Genomic DNA, 17249 nt, shown 5'->3' on the forward strand with positions numbered 1-17249 from the left:
GTAAATTATTCATTTCTTAAGACATTCCAAAGCTGTTTACATTGAAATTTTTCAATTTTTGTCCTTTAAATCTTCTGTCAAACAAGTTGATTTACTCACCAGTTTTCATATTTTGGTAGCTTTTCAATCATTCCCTTTTCTTGCATGATTTTAAGTAAGTAATCATTTTCAGAATCTGACCCATCACATACATGAATGTTGGAAGGCTGGCACAAGGTAGCACTTTCCTCAACAAATTCTCGCACCTGTCAAGAAAAGTAAAATAATTAGTATGTTACATACCAAACTCTGGAAATTTTATGACAAAAAATTATTCATATAAGTTTCAGGGCAAGAAAGTATTCATTGACTGTGATTTATTAAGAGAAAATGGAATATCACAAAAAATATAGCTGAAGCAGTTGATTTATATCTATGATAAGGAATAAAACATTGAGGTGACAATGAAGAGAATTTTTTCAGAAGTGAATTACTTAACTATAAAACATTTTTATTTTAAATAGTACTTTCATTAAGTGTTTCACTAGTACAAATGCTAAATAGTTATTTAGTGAACCATACAGGCACCTATGTATATGCCTAAATTTGACACAAACTCCTCTTTATGGAAGAACTACAATATTTACAGAAAAAAATTTAAAAATATAGAATCAGTAAAAGGACGAGAAAAGTTTTATGAAAATGAATAATGATAATTCAAGAGAAGGAAAACTAAATATGAATATGATCTGTTTTGGTTGGGATAAAAGTGAAAAAGATGCATACTTGCTGAACCTAAAAACATTATGTGGTGCTGATAAACACACTCCCTTACAAGTAAAACAACTAAACCACTATAATTTCAAGATAGGTTAATCAATCACCAAAGCAAGTGATACTAGCACTGGCAGCTATTATGCTGGTAAAATAATAGGTCCTAAATTACATTAAAATGTCAACAATTGGTCAGCATGGATGGAGCAAATTTGAGATTATATCCATTTAATTTCTTCCATAATTTTGCCGAGGGAAACGACTATGAATTTAACTTTTTACATACCACAAAATAACATTCTGAGAAAGCAATTCTCGGAATCGTCTGCTAACATAATATCTCTTTTATGTTCAAGCTTACAGCCTACCTTAGATGGCAGTTTGTCAAGGCTACCATAGGCAACACTCAGGGGACGTGCGTGCAAAGTAGGCCTGGTAGTTGTTGATATTAGGGATGGCGCTAGCAGTGGTTTATCACTGAGGGCACTCCTCACCAAGGCTGTCGCTGATGCTTGCTTCTTCAAAACAGTGGCTCCCACTTCACTGTAAGCCCTGCAATAGAGAGAAATCGCACATTAAAAAATGCGCTTGTACACATCACACTATTTTAACTTCATTGTGCAGTTTTCGCAGGTTGAAACTTTAAAAGAGAAAGAAATTAACTATTGTGACTAATTTAATTTGTTTTTTCATTAACTTTAACTGATTCTTGGTCTCTAACTGCAATTATTTTCTTAACAAATCGATATTTCTGGGGTGCCCTTAAAGTACCTAGGGATCAAGCACCCCCTACACCCCTGATTCAAGTACGTCCTAGAAGTTGAATATTATGGCAAAAAAGTTCTTTAGAATTTTTCTTAGCCTGAAATACCAAACTGGAAAACTTTTCCAAAGCCCGCATCTACATTAGGCCATGTATGAAATTATTTTGCGAACTATCGGTAATATCGAAATTGCAGCGTAGTGGGTGGAGCATCGGACAACCGACTGCAGGACGTCCCCCAGTATAAATCTGGTGATTCTGAACACTCCCAGCCCATCAGAAGCTGTAAACCGGGAGCCTCAGATTTCTGAGGGAAAACTGGCAGAATTGAAGAGGACGGCGCCCTTACCCTGAATGTGTGGATTTTACGTGGAACTTACTTCCAAATTACTTATACCCTTAACTGCCAAACCGACGCACCAGTCGAGCCCTGTGGTTTTACTGCGTTCAAATAACAACTTAACACCATTCCATACAAAACACAATATATCACGATTGCGAGTGGGTTAGATTTTGGATAAAATACTTATAAATGAGAGCGATTTTTCAAATGACCAAAGCCGTCGTGGCACCTTAATTAATGCTATTTATAATTAGTTTTTGTAAGCATTATTTTTCTTTCACTCGAGTGCCTTTCCCTAGAATGTATTATTCTTAATCACGGACTTCTTTTGGGGACCGGAAACGGCTTGCTATGGTTTCGAAGCTGGCGATGGAGAAAAAACCATCTCATGAAAATTAGTAAAAATTTCTTCTCGGAGACAATTAATTTTTAAGTCACCAATGAGCGACTCACTGTCAATGTTTTTCGGCCAAAGATTGACGGGTCGTACGAATGATATCGCTAACATTTTTGTGAGAGTCGGACATTTTTAACCTAGTCGAAAAACACGAGTGACAATCAATCACATGAGGAAGTTTGAGAAAAAGTAAAAGTTCTCGAATCAAAAGAAAACAATAGTGAGTTGACAATGCTTACGGTGAGACATCCTGCTTGGTGACTCCTGGCATCTTGACGATTCAATTCTTTCTTCTGCAGTAACTTAGTCAGAGACGAGAGTCCACGAAAGAGAAGTCCGTTGCAAGAAACTAAGCCTGAACCAGGGACAAAAACAATATGACGAGCAACCGGTCGCTTCCCGACCAGAAGCCTGAAGTGCAATGCAGACGCACTCCCGACGTTACGCCTGGAGAGTATGTGCCATTGCCGTAGGAGCTCCCACCCTTTATACGCCCGTGATTTGGTCTGAAGTCCGAGTTTCCTCCCCTCTCAAGACTCTTTCCCCTCCCCTCCTCAACGGCCCCTTCCCGAGCCTACCACTACGTCACCCACTCCCCCGACCCATCGCACTCCTCCGTCTTACTTTACCTCCTCCCCCGTCGACTCTCCTGGGCCCCCCAACTCGCTCGTAAACTGTATAACCATCCTTCTCCTTCGGTAACCTTCCACCTCCCACTCTCTCCCCTTTCCCCCACACACATAACAACCACTCCACCTACCCTCACTTTAAAAGGAGACTTCCAACTCCTAAAAATCCTTCCTACATCAATGGGATTAAGCCAGTGAGCTCCTAACTTTTCTTCCGCGTTTGAAATTTCTTTAAACAATAAGCCAGCCCAACGGCCCAGGGTGCAACTAAAACTGTAAGATTTTTCGGCCCGAGATTGAGGACTGTCATTTATAAGGAGTCACTGGGACCTTCGCCGAGTACCCTTCGAGAGGATTCGATCAGTAACTCGAAGGTAGGGGAACACGGGAGGAGAAGATTCCACGGGGCATGTGCGTCGGATGTCTTGGTGGAAAATTACAGCCTTTGAGGCGCAAATTACTTCCCTTTCTTTGACTGCGAAAACTTCGAGCAACTCTACCTGGAGGAAGGCAGTCAGTTTCCACGGTTGGTTGGTTTTCTCCACTGACATCTCGGAAAACTCGGAGAAAGATGGTTGGGCACCCTGGAGAAGTGGACCTTAATTCAACTAATTGGTCACATCACGTTCTCAGATTGGAGAAGGAAGATGTGGAGTGTTTGCGCATTTGAAGGAAAGAAGATGCATTTGTTTGAGATTTTTTCCCGACCTTCAGGATCGCTCAATGCTACTCACAAATTATGTATTTCTTCCAAAACGGTATCCATCAACGTGGAACAAAATACAAACATTGAAAATAATTCTTTTTCTGAGGTATAGTTAAGTTTGTAAAATTACCTTGAAATATACTCACGGAATTTTATGGAGGAGACATTTTGGCGAAATCATGCTAGTTACATTAGTCGCATTTTCAAGTTCAACTAAAGTTGCTCTTTTTCTATAGTGTGCAAATACTTATATCTACAGAATACCTCGCAAGTCGCCACAGGGGCGTGTAGCGGGGGCCGTTAGGGCCCCACCCGTAAAAGAGGATAAAATCACAAGTAATACTAACAAATTCACGCAACCCTACACCCAAAGGCGTATATACTCATGCGAAAGAGCTTCCAACTTACACGCATGCAAGCACATACGATTCTCACACACATACTCGTATAGCATCGACCAACATGCACCTACGAATGTAATAAAAGTCGAACCAATAACGTGAAAATTAGAATTGAAAAGTGTTACGTGTAACCAAATTCGTATTAAAGACTACACCTTGTACCTGAACTCGACCTGATACTAGATACATTCAGACTAAATTTTACTGGCCAAATACTAATTATGAAGGTAATTTTAGGTGGATCTTTGTTCTTAGTTAGTATAGTACTTAATGAAAAAAATGCCCCTTACGGTTTGCCATCTGTCTGCCCATCGGGACCCGAAATCTCGAATATTTTCAAGTATTTGTGAAATATGTCATTTTTAATTTGTAGCAAAGGAGAAATAATGGCAGAAATGGATACATCATACGGAAAATGCAAATTAAGAGGTTCTCTGAACATAATTTTGGCTATTGGATAGATTATTACATGTAAGTGATTGACGGCACAGCAGACCAAAAACTATTTTCTAAACTTAGCCAAATTTTATATTTAAAATAGTCATTCAACATGATTTTATTTTTGCTAACATTTAGTAATCGAAGTCATGATTAAGTAACAATTATTCATCGATTTCACGGTTACAATTTTATCATCTGTATTGAAGTTAAATTTTGATATTTCACTGTAAAAATTCTCTACAACTTATGCACAATACATTTTCCCTCGAAATACGCAGTAGTCTAAGAAGTATTTTTTTAACCTTCCGATTTATCAAATTTCTCTCTTAACCTCAAATTGAGTATATGCATGTAGTTTCCGAAACGAGTTCACGTTACGAAGCGACTGAATATTTACCTGTCAACGAGGGAATGGCGATTACAACAAAAACAATATATTCTTACGTAATAATCGAGAATGGATTGTCCAGCGATTAGAACATTGAGTAAAAGGAACTAAATGATAAGAAGAAATGCAAATACGAATACTCTCCCGAACATTATTATAAAAATAGATCTTTCTGAAAGGAATTAAGAGATAAAGTAAATAAAGTAATTAGCCAGTGGAGGAAGACGATATTACTAATTTATGCATTATTTATTATGCAATAGTCATAAATACACTAAAAATTATTATGTACACATTACACACTGCGTCTGCTTTATTAAAGTACGTACAAAGAATTAGTCATTCAACTAATAATTAGGTATTAGTTCTTAGGCCCGAATTTTCAGTAGTCATACGAAACTGCACTCCCATCCCTAACTACATTTGCAAAGCTTTTACGCTTGAGATAAACATCTCAGTAGAATATTTTAATAGTTCATAGATAGATAGTTCAAAACAAAAAAAATCTTTCGAAGATGAATCGAAATTGGCGGGGCCATGGATCCTGACATAGAAATTGAGAAAAAGACATGTAATAAGTGGAGCGTAATTTGGGAGTGTAATTTGACGGTACGATAATACAGGCTTAATTTTAGTTTTTAAAATAGGAATACCCCAAGAATGAGAAAGTAATGCCCTAATCACATTCAATAAATTTCAGCTTGAAATGTTAGATCACAAAAAATGACTGAAATTGAAGTGGAGGCAGATATTCAAAGTAAAAAAAAGATGAGTACATTCTATTCACAACAGGAAATACATAGGCGTTTCTAAATACAATGAAATAACTTCGATTTCGCGGCAATTTTATAAGTAGGTTTTGATTTACACGAATAAATAAGTTGTATGACATTCACAGGCTAACTAAAACAATTTGAAGCCGCAAAATTCATTTATTTCAATACAATTTTTGGCATATAGTATAACGTAATTAATGAACGAAATAATTTTTGGCGTCATTCAACCCCAACCTGATATCTGTTTTCTTCGAAAATTCCACTTAGTTCCGCTTAAGTCAAGTCCGGCACTAACGATACGATATTCGTAGCAAATGCCATCAAAATTTTTGATCATGAGTATTACTCATATCTTCGGCATTTGCTTCAAATTTTGTAACATTTTTATCGAATATTCGAGATTAAAGATATCAAATCTTCTGGAAATGTCCAAGTCACCATAACCCGGTGATAAAGTTAAAACTTACGCACCACTTAAAAATAGGAAGGTTCTCCCTTGGCATTTACGTATGCATATAGTGTGTGTCCCACAAACAAATGGTAATGAAGAACTTTTTAAATGTGATAACAATAATAGTCCGGTGTCACAGAATAAATATCTGTTATTTGTAGTACTCTTAAATCATAGGATCTGTTTCGTAAATTTAGAAAAGGCGTTCGATAGAGTCAATTGGGAAAAACTAATGAATATATTGCTAAAAATAGGAATAGATTCGAGGGATAGAAGACTAATCCACAACATTTGCATATCTCAGATTGCTCAAGTGCGAGTGGGGGACGGAAAATCCGGATGGACAGTGTTAGGAAGGCAGTATGGCATGGTTGTCCATTATCACCTGTGCTGTTCAACGTGTATGTGGAGGAAATGATTAAAGAGGCATCGAAAGAACTGGAGGTATGGCTGAACTACGGTGGGGAATTCATAAAAACAGTTAGGTTTGCTGATAACCAAGATTTAGTCTGGCACTCAATCAAAGGTTTACAAACATCACTGAGGACATTGGAAAGTCACTGCGATAGGTATGGATGAGATGGGATAAGAATAAATGTAAACAAAATAAAAGTTATGCGGCTTTCGAGAAAATCGAAAGCTAAGTGTATTATTATAGTACAAGTTCAAAAACTGGAGTATTGAGAACAATTCACTAATCTTGGAAGTGCCATGAACCAAAATGGTCAAAATTGTGTTAGGCACAAGGCATTCACAAAGAGACATAATAGCAAGGACGTTGAGGGAAGACCTCAAAAAATGGCTCATCAAAACTTTGATGTGGAGCGTAGTTATTAACGGCGCGGATAAATGGTCACTGAAGCAGGATGATAGACGTAGATTGGAGGCCTTTGAAATGTGGGGAGGAGAAGGTGACATCGACCGTAAGGAGAACAAATGAGGAAGTGTTAGGTAAGGTGGATGAGGAGAGGTGATTATTGGGAGAAGTCATTTGAAGACACAAAAAATGGATGCAAAGCATATCGATCGACAGTGGGATGTTGAAGACTGTAATAGAGGAGAGAATGTTAGGCAAACGAGGAAGGGGCAGGAATAGGATAGGGATGTTGGACGGAATGAAGGGAGGACGAAATATGCGAAGATGAAGAGGGGCCCTCCTGTAGAATATGATGCTGGGTTGTGTTTTTTTAGGAGAGAAAATATATTTCTTTGGTAGTTGTGTCCATCAAAACCCTACCTTAACCGGTAGATTACTTAAAATAATACTCTTCAGATGCTACTCGAGCACACTTCCAGTTACCTTCATTGAAAAGAGTTTAAATTGCAACTAAAAAATTAAGAATTCCTAGTCTATACAGCTATTTGTCTCTTATTCGATGCCAGCATAGTAACCAACGAAAGAGGAGTTAATACTTAGCCATTTTTCGAGAAGATCATGTAGTATTCGCATTGGTATGCTGTAAGACAGTTTTTCGTTGCGTTTGATCAACTTACGCTAGATAAAATGGTATACAAATTTAGAATTCGTGAATGTGAAAAAAATGCGGACTGTATATGATAATACTAATTATCAAGTGGAAGATTAATAAATCCTTGAGCTATGAAACAAGAATTTAAGTATATGATAAAGCTCAGACTGCAAAATTTTCAGATACAAGCAAAATGTGGTAATTTAGTGAAGCTTCAATATTTGCATCTAAAATGCTAAATAGATATAATTAGAATATTAGTCGCATCGAAGAACGAAAAACTCGTCGTAATGGTAAATGTATATTCTCATTCTAATCAATTTCGGATGAGTTTCAAAAGAGTTCTCTGTTTCACTGGCATCTTCTCATAACCATCGGACTTTGAGAATCTTAGGGAAGTATTAAAGTATCTAAGTATATTTGTCTAAGTAATACATGAAATTTATTGCACCATTCTTTCCTGAGTTAACAAGGATCTCGGGGATATAAATCCCAGTTCAAACTTCGGAATGCCAAACTGAAACTAGGTATTTCAGTTAAATACCTACTTAGTCACGGTAGCGGTATTATTTTTAAAGCGGAGTCAAAATTCTGAGCAGCAGCTTAAGAGCTGCTTTTTAAGGTAGAGGTCCTGTGTGTGGATTGCTAACTGCTAACTCAAGTATTTACTATTGGCTACATCATATGGTAAAAGGAAAAGATTCGTTAAGATGGATTCATATTTCCTGACTTCGAAATGGGGAATTAGGCCATCAGCCACTCATCACAGAATGCCATCGTCGGGGAATGCCTCTCGAATCTTCATGGTGGAGTGATAGAGTGTTGCTGACTTGTGCCCTACTATGAGGCGTCTAATGTACAGGATGGATAAAGACTACGATTTCCATCACCGATTTAGTCCAAATACATTCCATGAGCACCAGATTTCCTTCGTCCCCGCGTCTCTCTCGACGGCAAGAGGCATAAAATAGTCGCGTTTGGAGAAGCTTGTCTTATGCGCGCGGTCTCCTATCTCAATCTAAAAAGAAATTTAGGGACAAAATAGAGCGATTTGGTGGCTGTACCAAACTTCCCATGGGCGTCGTCGTCGAATGATGACCAGGTTTATTCAAAGGCAATGTATGAACCTTTTATATTACTCAGAGTCGGCGAAAGGTTTTTGACCTAAACAGTCAAATGCGCGGTAGTTAGCTGTTGATGAAAATTTTAATTGCAACAAAAATTAACAAAAAAAATTCTTAACAGTTCACCGTTCCTGTTCTGGTTCTATCAAATTGTTGTTTCATACGCAGCAATAAACATAACAATAAATCATAAATAACTTCGCCCACAGCACAGCACGTTTTTATATGTGTTACGCTGTATACTTAAGAATATGTTTCCTATAAAAATTGCTTGAAAATCGACGTCAGATTATAAAGAGCTCTGAATTATCAGTGACATTTTGATGTTTTTCTTCCAACGCGAAACCTAATAATAAGAGGGAAATAAATGCCAGTTGTGTACGCGAGTAGTGATGAGTACCTGCACATATATGAAACTATGTATCAATTAGTTTCATTTGTCCAACGGGTACGAAATCTTAGGATGAATCTCATGAATTGAGGTTGAACAAATTGCATGATCTTTTGGCCATTTCGTAAAGTAAGCATTTGAACTCGAAATGTACCCGAGGAAGAGGAGATGAGTCGCAGCGCACTTGTACGAGATACTGCTGGTATTATTCCATGATGATGCCCTCCATAAGGATGCAATGTTCAATCAATAACGGGAATTTTGAGTTATTGGGAAATAATTTTATTTATTTCACTATATCAATGTTATCTCCTTCGAAGTAGTCCCCATCAGATATCATACACTTATACCAGCGCTTTTTCCAATCCTCGAAACACTTCAGGAACTCGATCTTTGGTATAGCTTTTAGCTATCTCAGCGATGCGTTTTCAATCTCATCTATGCTTGCAAAACGATAACCCTTTAAGGTTCGCTTGATTTTTGGCAACAGAAAAAAGTCGCACTGGGCCAGTTTAACCAATACTGAGGCTGAGAAATCATTACAGTGCTGTTGCCGAACAAAAATTCACGAACAAGCAATGAAGTGTGAGAAGGTGCATTTTCGAGGGGAATGAGCCATGAATTGTTTCACCACAAATACGTGTATTTTTTTCGTATTTCTTCACGCAAACGGTGTTAAAATTATATGTAGTCCTCTTTATTGATCGTTTGACCTTGTAGCAAGAACTCGTGGAGCACTATGCCGTTGAAATCGAAGAAGAGAGTAAGAAAAATTCCCGTTACTTTTTGAACACTAACCGTAAATACCCTGATTTATGAAAGAGTAAAATCGCTTGCAAGGGTAGGCATTGATCATTAATGCATTCGAACTGACGCAATTTTAAACTTTAATTGTTTGAAAAGTTGATGCAAGTATAATATCGAGAGAGATGATAATAAGGGCATGTATCTAGTGGTGAACTTTCTCCAATTCAAGATAATGAACAATATTAGTTTAGAGAATAACCTAACAAGTATACCGAACTTACCCTAAAACCATGGGACCGAACACCGCTTAGAGTTTATTCTCTGCGCTTGACTATGTACTCATGAATGTTTTACGGTGTTCGATGGCTAGAGTCGTCAGAATATATGTATCTGTACTCCAATAACCATTACCTATTGCCCGAAAATGATTTTCCTGCGGGTTTGCTTGTTATTTAAATGGTTGAGAAATGATAAATATGGAAAGAATAATAAAAAGGATTACGGCACAGCCCTGGATATCCATCACTTGGTCTAAATCAGACTAGCTTTGACTGTGAAGCGCATTAAGTCAAAATCCCTGGGAACTTTTAGTTCTAAACATCCATAGAGTATATAGTGCTAATTTGAAGTTAAAAAAATGCGCGCTTCGCAATAGTTTAGAAACGCTGTCGCCAATGTTTAGATACTTTATGGTATCAAATGTTTTATTCGTTTTTGTTACGAAATTTCTCAATATATTGAAATGGAATAAGTAGCTTTGCAATTCCACACTTAATATTACAAAGTGTCTTCATTTCAAAGAAGGACGCTAAAAACTTCGGTGCTCATAGTAGAAAGAAGCTCCGTTCGAAGTAAAAATCAAATAAAATATATTAATCATTAGAAGTTTGATATACTCAATGCTTACGACCTTGTCTGCAGACATGAACAACTTTATCAGTCTCGTTTTAATTTTGGCTGAAGTCCACATCATATAATTCTATTCATTTACAGAATAAGTATGGGATTATTACGCATTGAGTTTTTTTCCTACTGGCATATGTTATTACGACCAATGAAAATGCAGAGGGCATTGTCAATCCAAGTCTGCTTCTATGGCCAGTGTAGTTTTAGGGAATCTAGGTAATGTTGAGAATTATTGGAAAAACTTCCGCAATCAAAGACACATTAACTTCGCGAAATATCAAGATCAAATGATTCAAGTCTGAACTCAACGATAACCCACGGAAGAAGCTCTGCTGCCTCAATAATCCCATTCAATATTTATTTACCTGCACACTAATTGCAATTAGTTTCTTCCCCCATTCCTAAAGTCATCCAAGCCCCGTAGCACCATCCATCCGTAGTAGCACCGAAAAAATCCCTCCAATCTCCCTTCCGTTAAATACGTCATTTGGCTGGAGGCGGGCTATCTTCCCTCACCCCGGACCACTTTCGGTTGTCCTACAACCTCTCCCCTTACCGTTCTGTCGTGGGTTTTTGATATCCTTTTTGGACCCATCACATCTTTATGGACCGCTGATAAGTGACGCAGTGAAACACTCACTCTTTCAACGTACGCGCATTACGCATGAATCTTCGTGAGGCGAGCGGAATATTTCGATGGAAACCTCGGACCTTTATCCCCCCTCCAAGTTTTTCTGCTTCGGATATCCATACGGTTTCCTTGCCGGGTTCACCAAAGAGACCGATTATTTTTCTCGTATCATTTTTTTATTGAAAGGATATAAAAAAACGAAGATTAGGCTCCATTATATTCCTACTCTCCCCAGAACGAAAATTTATTGTCACATCGTACGAGTATGTATCGGTTATTAGCATAGAATCTTCCTGATAGGTGAATTATACCAAATTATGTGTGTACAAAAAAAATACGGAAGCCTAGCGGGTTTAGGAGGTGTTACAACATATCTTTTTTAGATTTTATCCTAAAAAATCTATTCACTGATAATGATATGACACGCGCACTCCATGACCGCATTTCATTCACCTTTACCTAGACAGTACATTCACCACCTGCAAGGATTAATAATACCAAGTTCCTCACTGTGGCAATTACTTGCTCCATTAATAAACTGATGTACTCGTTTCATGCAAGACTAATCCAAATTATTCATGAAGCGTAATTAATATCAAGCTAAGGAATTTGGAGAAGGAGCAACGTCCCCTAGTTTATGCCATTGAGGCATATTGAAAGGGAGTTTCTGGATGATGCAACGAGCCATAGATATTGAAGCACAGCGTTCACCTTGCTTCTCTCGTTTTGCACGAGATTCTATAAGTGTAAAAAAAGAGAATTTAGAATTTCCTTATCGAATTTTTGTCACACTTTCAAAGAACTCAAATTTTAAGCCTAAGCATACTTGATACCCACCCAAGGACTAGCTCACATTCATTTCAAGACGCTCAGCAAGTTGTATTCTGCTTTCGTCGATATGCACTCTTCCCATTCCATTTACGTGCATTTTGCACCAGATTACCAACTCTTCCTATGCAGAAAGTGGAAGAAAGAAGATTTAAGACGGTATTTTCTTTTGTCCCAAGGCTTTAGCTCGATACCGCAAAAAGTCTGTATATTGTTTTCCTTTATCTGGAGAGGACTCAGTAAAGAAAAAAATACCAAGACAAGGGTGTTCCAATGATATTTCAAAGGACTACGTGGAATTTCATCGTTTTCAATTCTAACGAATAAAGCGAGTTTATCATTGAGATGCGGGCTCATAAAAAGGCTCCTTGCAGACCTATACACAGTGACGTTATTGCATTGATATGGTGGTCCCTTCATCGCCAATATGATCCACGATTCGGTAATTTCCAGTGAGTGGGACGATCTTTTTGTTTTGACAGCGGTTGGAACTTGACTAAGGAAATCACGTGTTCAAGCATCGGTAAAAATCGGAATGTCTGCAGGAAGGCGCTGATGGAAACGGGATGATTGAAGTTAAAGTAGATGCTACCTTCTGTAACTTAGATTCCGGGATACACTGTTTTAATCATTTTTAGAACGATAGAAGTTAACGAAAAAAAATTGGACTTTCGATAAAAAGAACTGCTTTTAAGGTATTGCCTTCACGTATTCATATTTGCAGCAGAGCATATTATATTTCAGAATTTATCAACTCGATCACCGTTATGAGCACCAGATTTCGACTCACAGATTTCGAGAGACACTCGCAGAAAAATCGGGGAAATGCGGGAACCGGAATCCAGAAAATTATGACCCATCTTAACGGGGTTACTGCTATTTGATGTTTGAATGACTCCAGGTCCGAACAAAGTTTCATTTTCAGAGGTTCAGAGAATATATCCTCAAGTCACAGAGTCACACTGGGCATAAATGTGTGCCTTCTATATCGAGGGATTACGAGGTAAATCAATACCTATTTCTGTAGCCGGGACATGAGTTTACTGTACAGCCTATTAAGCTAGGGTGGGACATTGATAGCCCAAAAGCCACGAAGTTATTTCTTTGATTACGTAGACCACACATCTCAAATTAAGACTGGATTTATCTTTCCAAATTTAGGGATTATATTTCCGATTTGAGTTTGAGCCTCTTAAAAACATTTTATTTAATTTGATCAAAAGCGAAAATTAAGCCTCGGGAATCAATCTAAACTTGTACAATGAAGACGTTACGGCAACTATTTGGCGGAATACAAGTGCGTGATTCGTGACCTGAGAATGTGGGAGTAGCGATCATCACGCTATTCAATTTAGACCCGTAAAACTCGGCTGGTAGAGATATCAAAACTTAATCCGCAGAACTGGCATGTGAAGTCGCACGAAGGCTGTCCTTGGGCATAGGCACAATCCATTTAATTCACGTGGATCGTAGCGTGAACGAATACCACCGAGAGAATAGTCGAAGGATATCTGGTGACCGCGTGCCGTCATTTCCGCGAGAGAACTTTAGAAGGATAAGAATGGAATTTTCTTAGGTTTTAACATCGTCAGTACTCTTAAACATTTTTTTTATTTCTCTAAAATGAAGGCCTCTTATCTGCCAGCATTTTACAATTGTTCGTTTGAAAGATTACCGCGTATGTATCTATAATAAAAGTCACATTTCCCAATCTGTAAGCTCTTACATCTTTAATAGTATTAGTTCGATTCTACTGATTATGACAATCAAAAGACAATCCACCTTAACGAAGTTATTGTTCTGATGACTGCACTATTTCTTCCCAGAAACTTCGCATAACGCAAATACATCTACATCTACTTAATACCCCGCAGGCTGCCGCAAGGGCGTGTGGCGGGGGGTGTTAGGAAACCACCCGTATTTAACAAAGGAAAAAAAACCGCATGCAAAAGCCACAAATTTATACCATTATCAAACAAAGATGGCATACATTCATGCAAGGACACTTAAACCCAACACACATGCAAACACTCAAACTACCAATTAACATACACATGCACCTATAAATGTACCTAATACCTTTGCAATGTTTAATTTTGTTCCGATTTGTAAATTCAATGTTTTCAATATTTCTAAAGGGATTTCGGTTTATTACTATTATAATTTCTGATTTTTCGGGGAAAGAGTGGTTCAAGTGGTTCCCAGCCTAAATCCCCTAAGAGACCTGTCACACTTGTGTTCGTATCATAACAATTTTTAACGAAATACTCGTTTCTGAATCACCGCACTAGCGAAGAGGGTAGTTATTAGGCAGCGTTCCCTCGTAAAACTTTCCACTAAGTGATTTTCGAAGTTTCGACAATGATTAATATTCCACAAATTCGCGCAAACTTAATTCACATACTCAATCAAACGTTTATTAAAATAAATAATACTGAGTTAAACAGTTAAAAATAATTGTACGCAAGTGCATTGGTACAAGTTAAAGGGTACTTTTTTTGGGTTCCCATTGAAACAAAATAATTTGAACTGATTGGGACATGGATCCGCCATGTTCGTTCAACTATTTTCAACGGAATACTGTTGTATACACAGTCTGAGGATGAAAGAAGAATAAAAACTTCCGTCGCTGAAAGGATTAAAGAGAGACTTTTTTATCACACCGTGATCTTCCTCTTTGAATGCACGTTTGCATTGTCGTGATGCTTGAATTGACTGATGTATTAAACAGTTGAATGCAAATGAGCCACAATCTACACGGACGAAATCTAAAATCACCCAAATGTGCTTACTCACCCGAGTTTACCGTGGTATGTTTTTCGATATTTACGCCATGGCAAAAGGATGGATCTGTTCCTGTACAAACAAGGATTTCGCGGGATCCAAGTTAGTGTTCACGAGGATTTATTTTACCTCCCGCTCTGCCCTAATAAGCTAGAGCATTAGGTTAACTATTCTAACTAGTTTGTCGATTAAAATAATTAGCCAACCGTTTGTGAACTGGCTAATTCCGTGCATCTTAGTAGCATATTTGAAGTATAATGGAACACCGTAAAAGAGAAGAATACCACTCAATAGTTAACACTTGAGTTCGAACTGGCGAGACTGATATAATTGTGTCCTCGTGGTTTGTAAGGACTTAAATTTAGTTTGATTGCCTTTATCCGTTTCAAATAATCAAAGTTCTTATTTTTATGTGACAATGATCCTTGAAAACTCTGTAAATGAATTACGGTAGTAAAGCATCCAAGCGAAATTTTCGTTACGGTTCTTTCCGGAAATTTCAAGAATATTTTGGGAACGTTTAACTTTCTAGTAGGTCTTTAATTTTTTATAATAGTTATACCTTATAGTTTGGGGACTGAGGAAACTTTTTGTTCTTTGATTTCCTCCATTACAGTAGAATCCCAGCTACAGGCGTGGTCTGGGATGAAATCATCCCAGAATGGACAATCTGAATTTTATACAGGCCTTGAACGAAAATACCGGGTCTGTGGCTCTCAATAGCCCTCATTTATCCTTGAAAGTCGAATTAATGATGCTCAATTGCTTGGTTTCAGAGCAAAGGAACTGAATTAATCTCGGATATGCTGTTTTTTCTCTGTATTAATTTGTAGGCAAACTTTGTATTCTTTACTAAGAAAAAGCCGTACTTTAACAGTGGTTTCGCAGATTGGGTTGCATCGTACTCTTTCTGAATCTACAAAGCTCGGCAATACGGTCTAAGTAATAAATATGTATACACTTAACTGACACGAAGTTTGTACATTAAGACAGTGGCTTTATTAATATGGCGTCAAGATGATTTAACTTTATCCTAAATATATGGGCAGTTGTTATTGTGGGCAGGAGGTGCCTAAGGGCTCTTCCTATGGATCAAAATGCCGCAAATAATTTACGATAGCCCTCTTACGTAATAATGACGTAATAATTCATTCGTCGCAATATTTCTAGATTCGTTTTATCCGCATGGTTTGTTCTCTGGTTCTTCTCGCGGACAAATAATGACGAAATCTATGGGATTTCATTCGAAACCTTGGTCTAATCAATAGTTGTTATATTTATATATGTATCTATATACACGCACACTCATATGCAAACAAGGTTTGAACTATACTTGTATATATATGGTATATTACTCCTAGTAGTAGTAGTTTTGAGGGGAGGCGACCGACAGCTGAGGTCATTTGCGCCATAGGGGATGGATAGGAAAGGATGAAGGGTGGAGAGAAACCCGGCGTCGGCATTAGCCTACTCTTTACGAAAGGCGCCAAGGGGTCCGCAGTTTAACGTCCCATCCGACGGACAGCGTACTCACTCAAAGTGCCCTCCACAAAGCACCTCAAGTAGGGGTCGAGATACCTCTGAAAAATATTCAACACCGCCGGGATTTGAACCCGGGCCCTCTGGGTGGAAAGCCAGTGCGCTAGCCCATCTCCATCCCCATATTACTCCTCCTAATTTCCCTGGCTGTACTTAAATAACTACCTCCCCCGCGTGCAATGAAAAGCCAGATTGACAATAATTACTTACACTTAGGGGAGGATGATGAAAACCTGAGTAGCTTGAAGAAATATGCGGGAGAAGGGGAAATGAATGAAGGAAACAAAGCAATTATAGAAACAATTCGCTTCCAACAGTAATCGCCACGCACTGATGATTATCGGTCGTGGTTGTTCATATGGCAGATAATACTAACACTATTACGCCTTATCTCGCTCCCTTATCTCTTTTCCCATGCGCGCAGTCATTACAAACGCCACCGTTACTTCTTGCCTTTTAGACAAAGCTTTGTATTGTTCCGTCCTCGGTATAAAAACGGCCAATATGTTCGGTTGAGATGCCTATGTCCGTACGTCTACAGCGGATATGAGGACAGCTTACGTCGAGGCACATTTACCTGAGAATGAAAGAAGCAGTCTACATTTCAGAAGTTTGAGGGAGAAAGATTTTAATGGGAGGGAGGAAGAGTTTCTATGAAATGGCGTAAACGTGCGGACAAAAATCATTTCCAATTTCGGTGGGCGATTGTGTTCTTCTTTAGTCAAAATGCTCCTTTTTTCAAAAAAAGTAATTTCTATATTCCACTGTAAAATCGCACCAAA

The 17249-nt window shown here is 38.1% G+C and overlaps 1 protein-coding gene across 2 annotated transcripts in view; it reads right to left on the minus strand.

The window, feature by feature from the left end:
• Positions 1-17249, minus strand: part of LOC139694371 (phosphoenolpyruvate carboxykinase, cytosolic [GTP]-like) — a 127421-nt gene that overhangs the window by 7611 nt on the left and 102561 nt on the right. The window contains exons 1-3 of one of the 2 annotated variants that reach the window (XM_071592876.1): positions 2496-2717; positions 1122-1305; positions 100-245 (exon numbers count right to left, since the gene is read on the minus strand). In XM_071592876.1, coding sequence (XP_071448977.1) covers positions 100-245; positions 1122-1305; positions 2496-2527 — 362 coding nt within the window. In that variant the 5' untranslated portion in view covers positions 2528-2717. Of the gene's footprint in view, positions 1-99; positions 246-1121; positions 1306-2495; positions 2718-17249 lie in introns of those variants that run through there. The other variant, XM_071592877.1, reaches the window with a different exon arrangement.

The sequence above is a fragment of the Hetaerina americana genome, unplaced genomic scaffold (genome assembly GCF_022747635.1).
Source record: "Hetaerina americana unplaced genomic scaffold, ioHetAmer1.1.p SCAF_5, whole genome shotgun sequence".
NCBI lineage: Eukaryota > Metazoa > Arthropoda > Insecta > Odonata > Calopterygidae > Hetaerina > Hetaerina americana.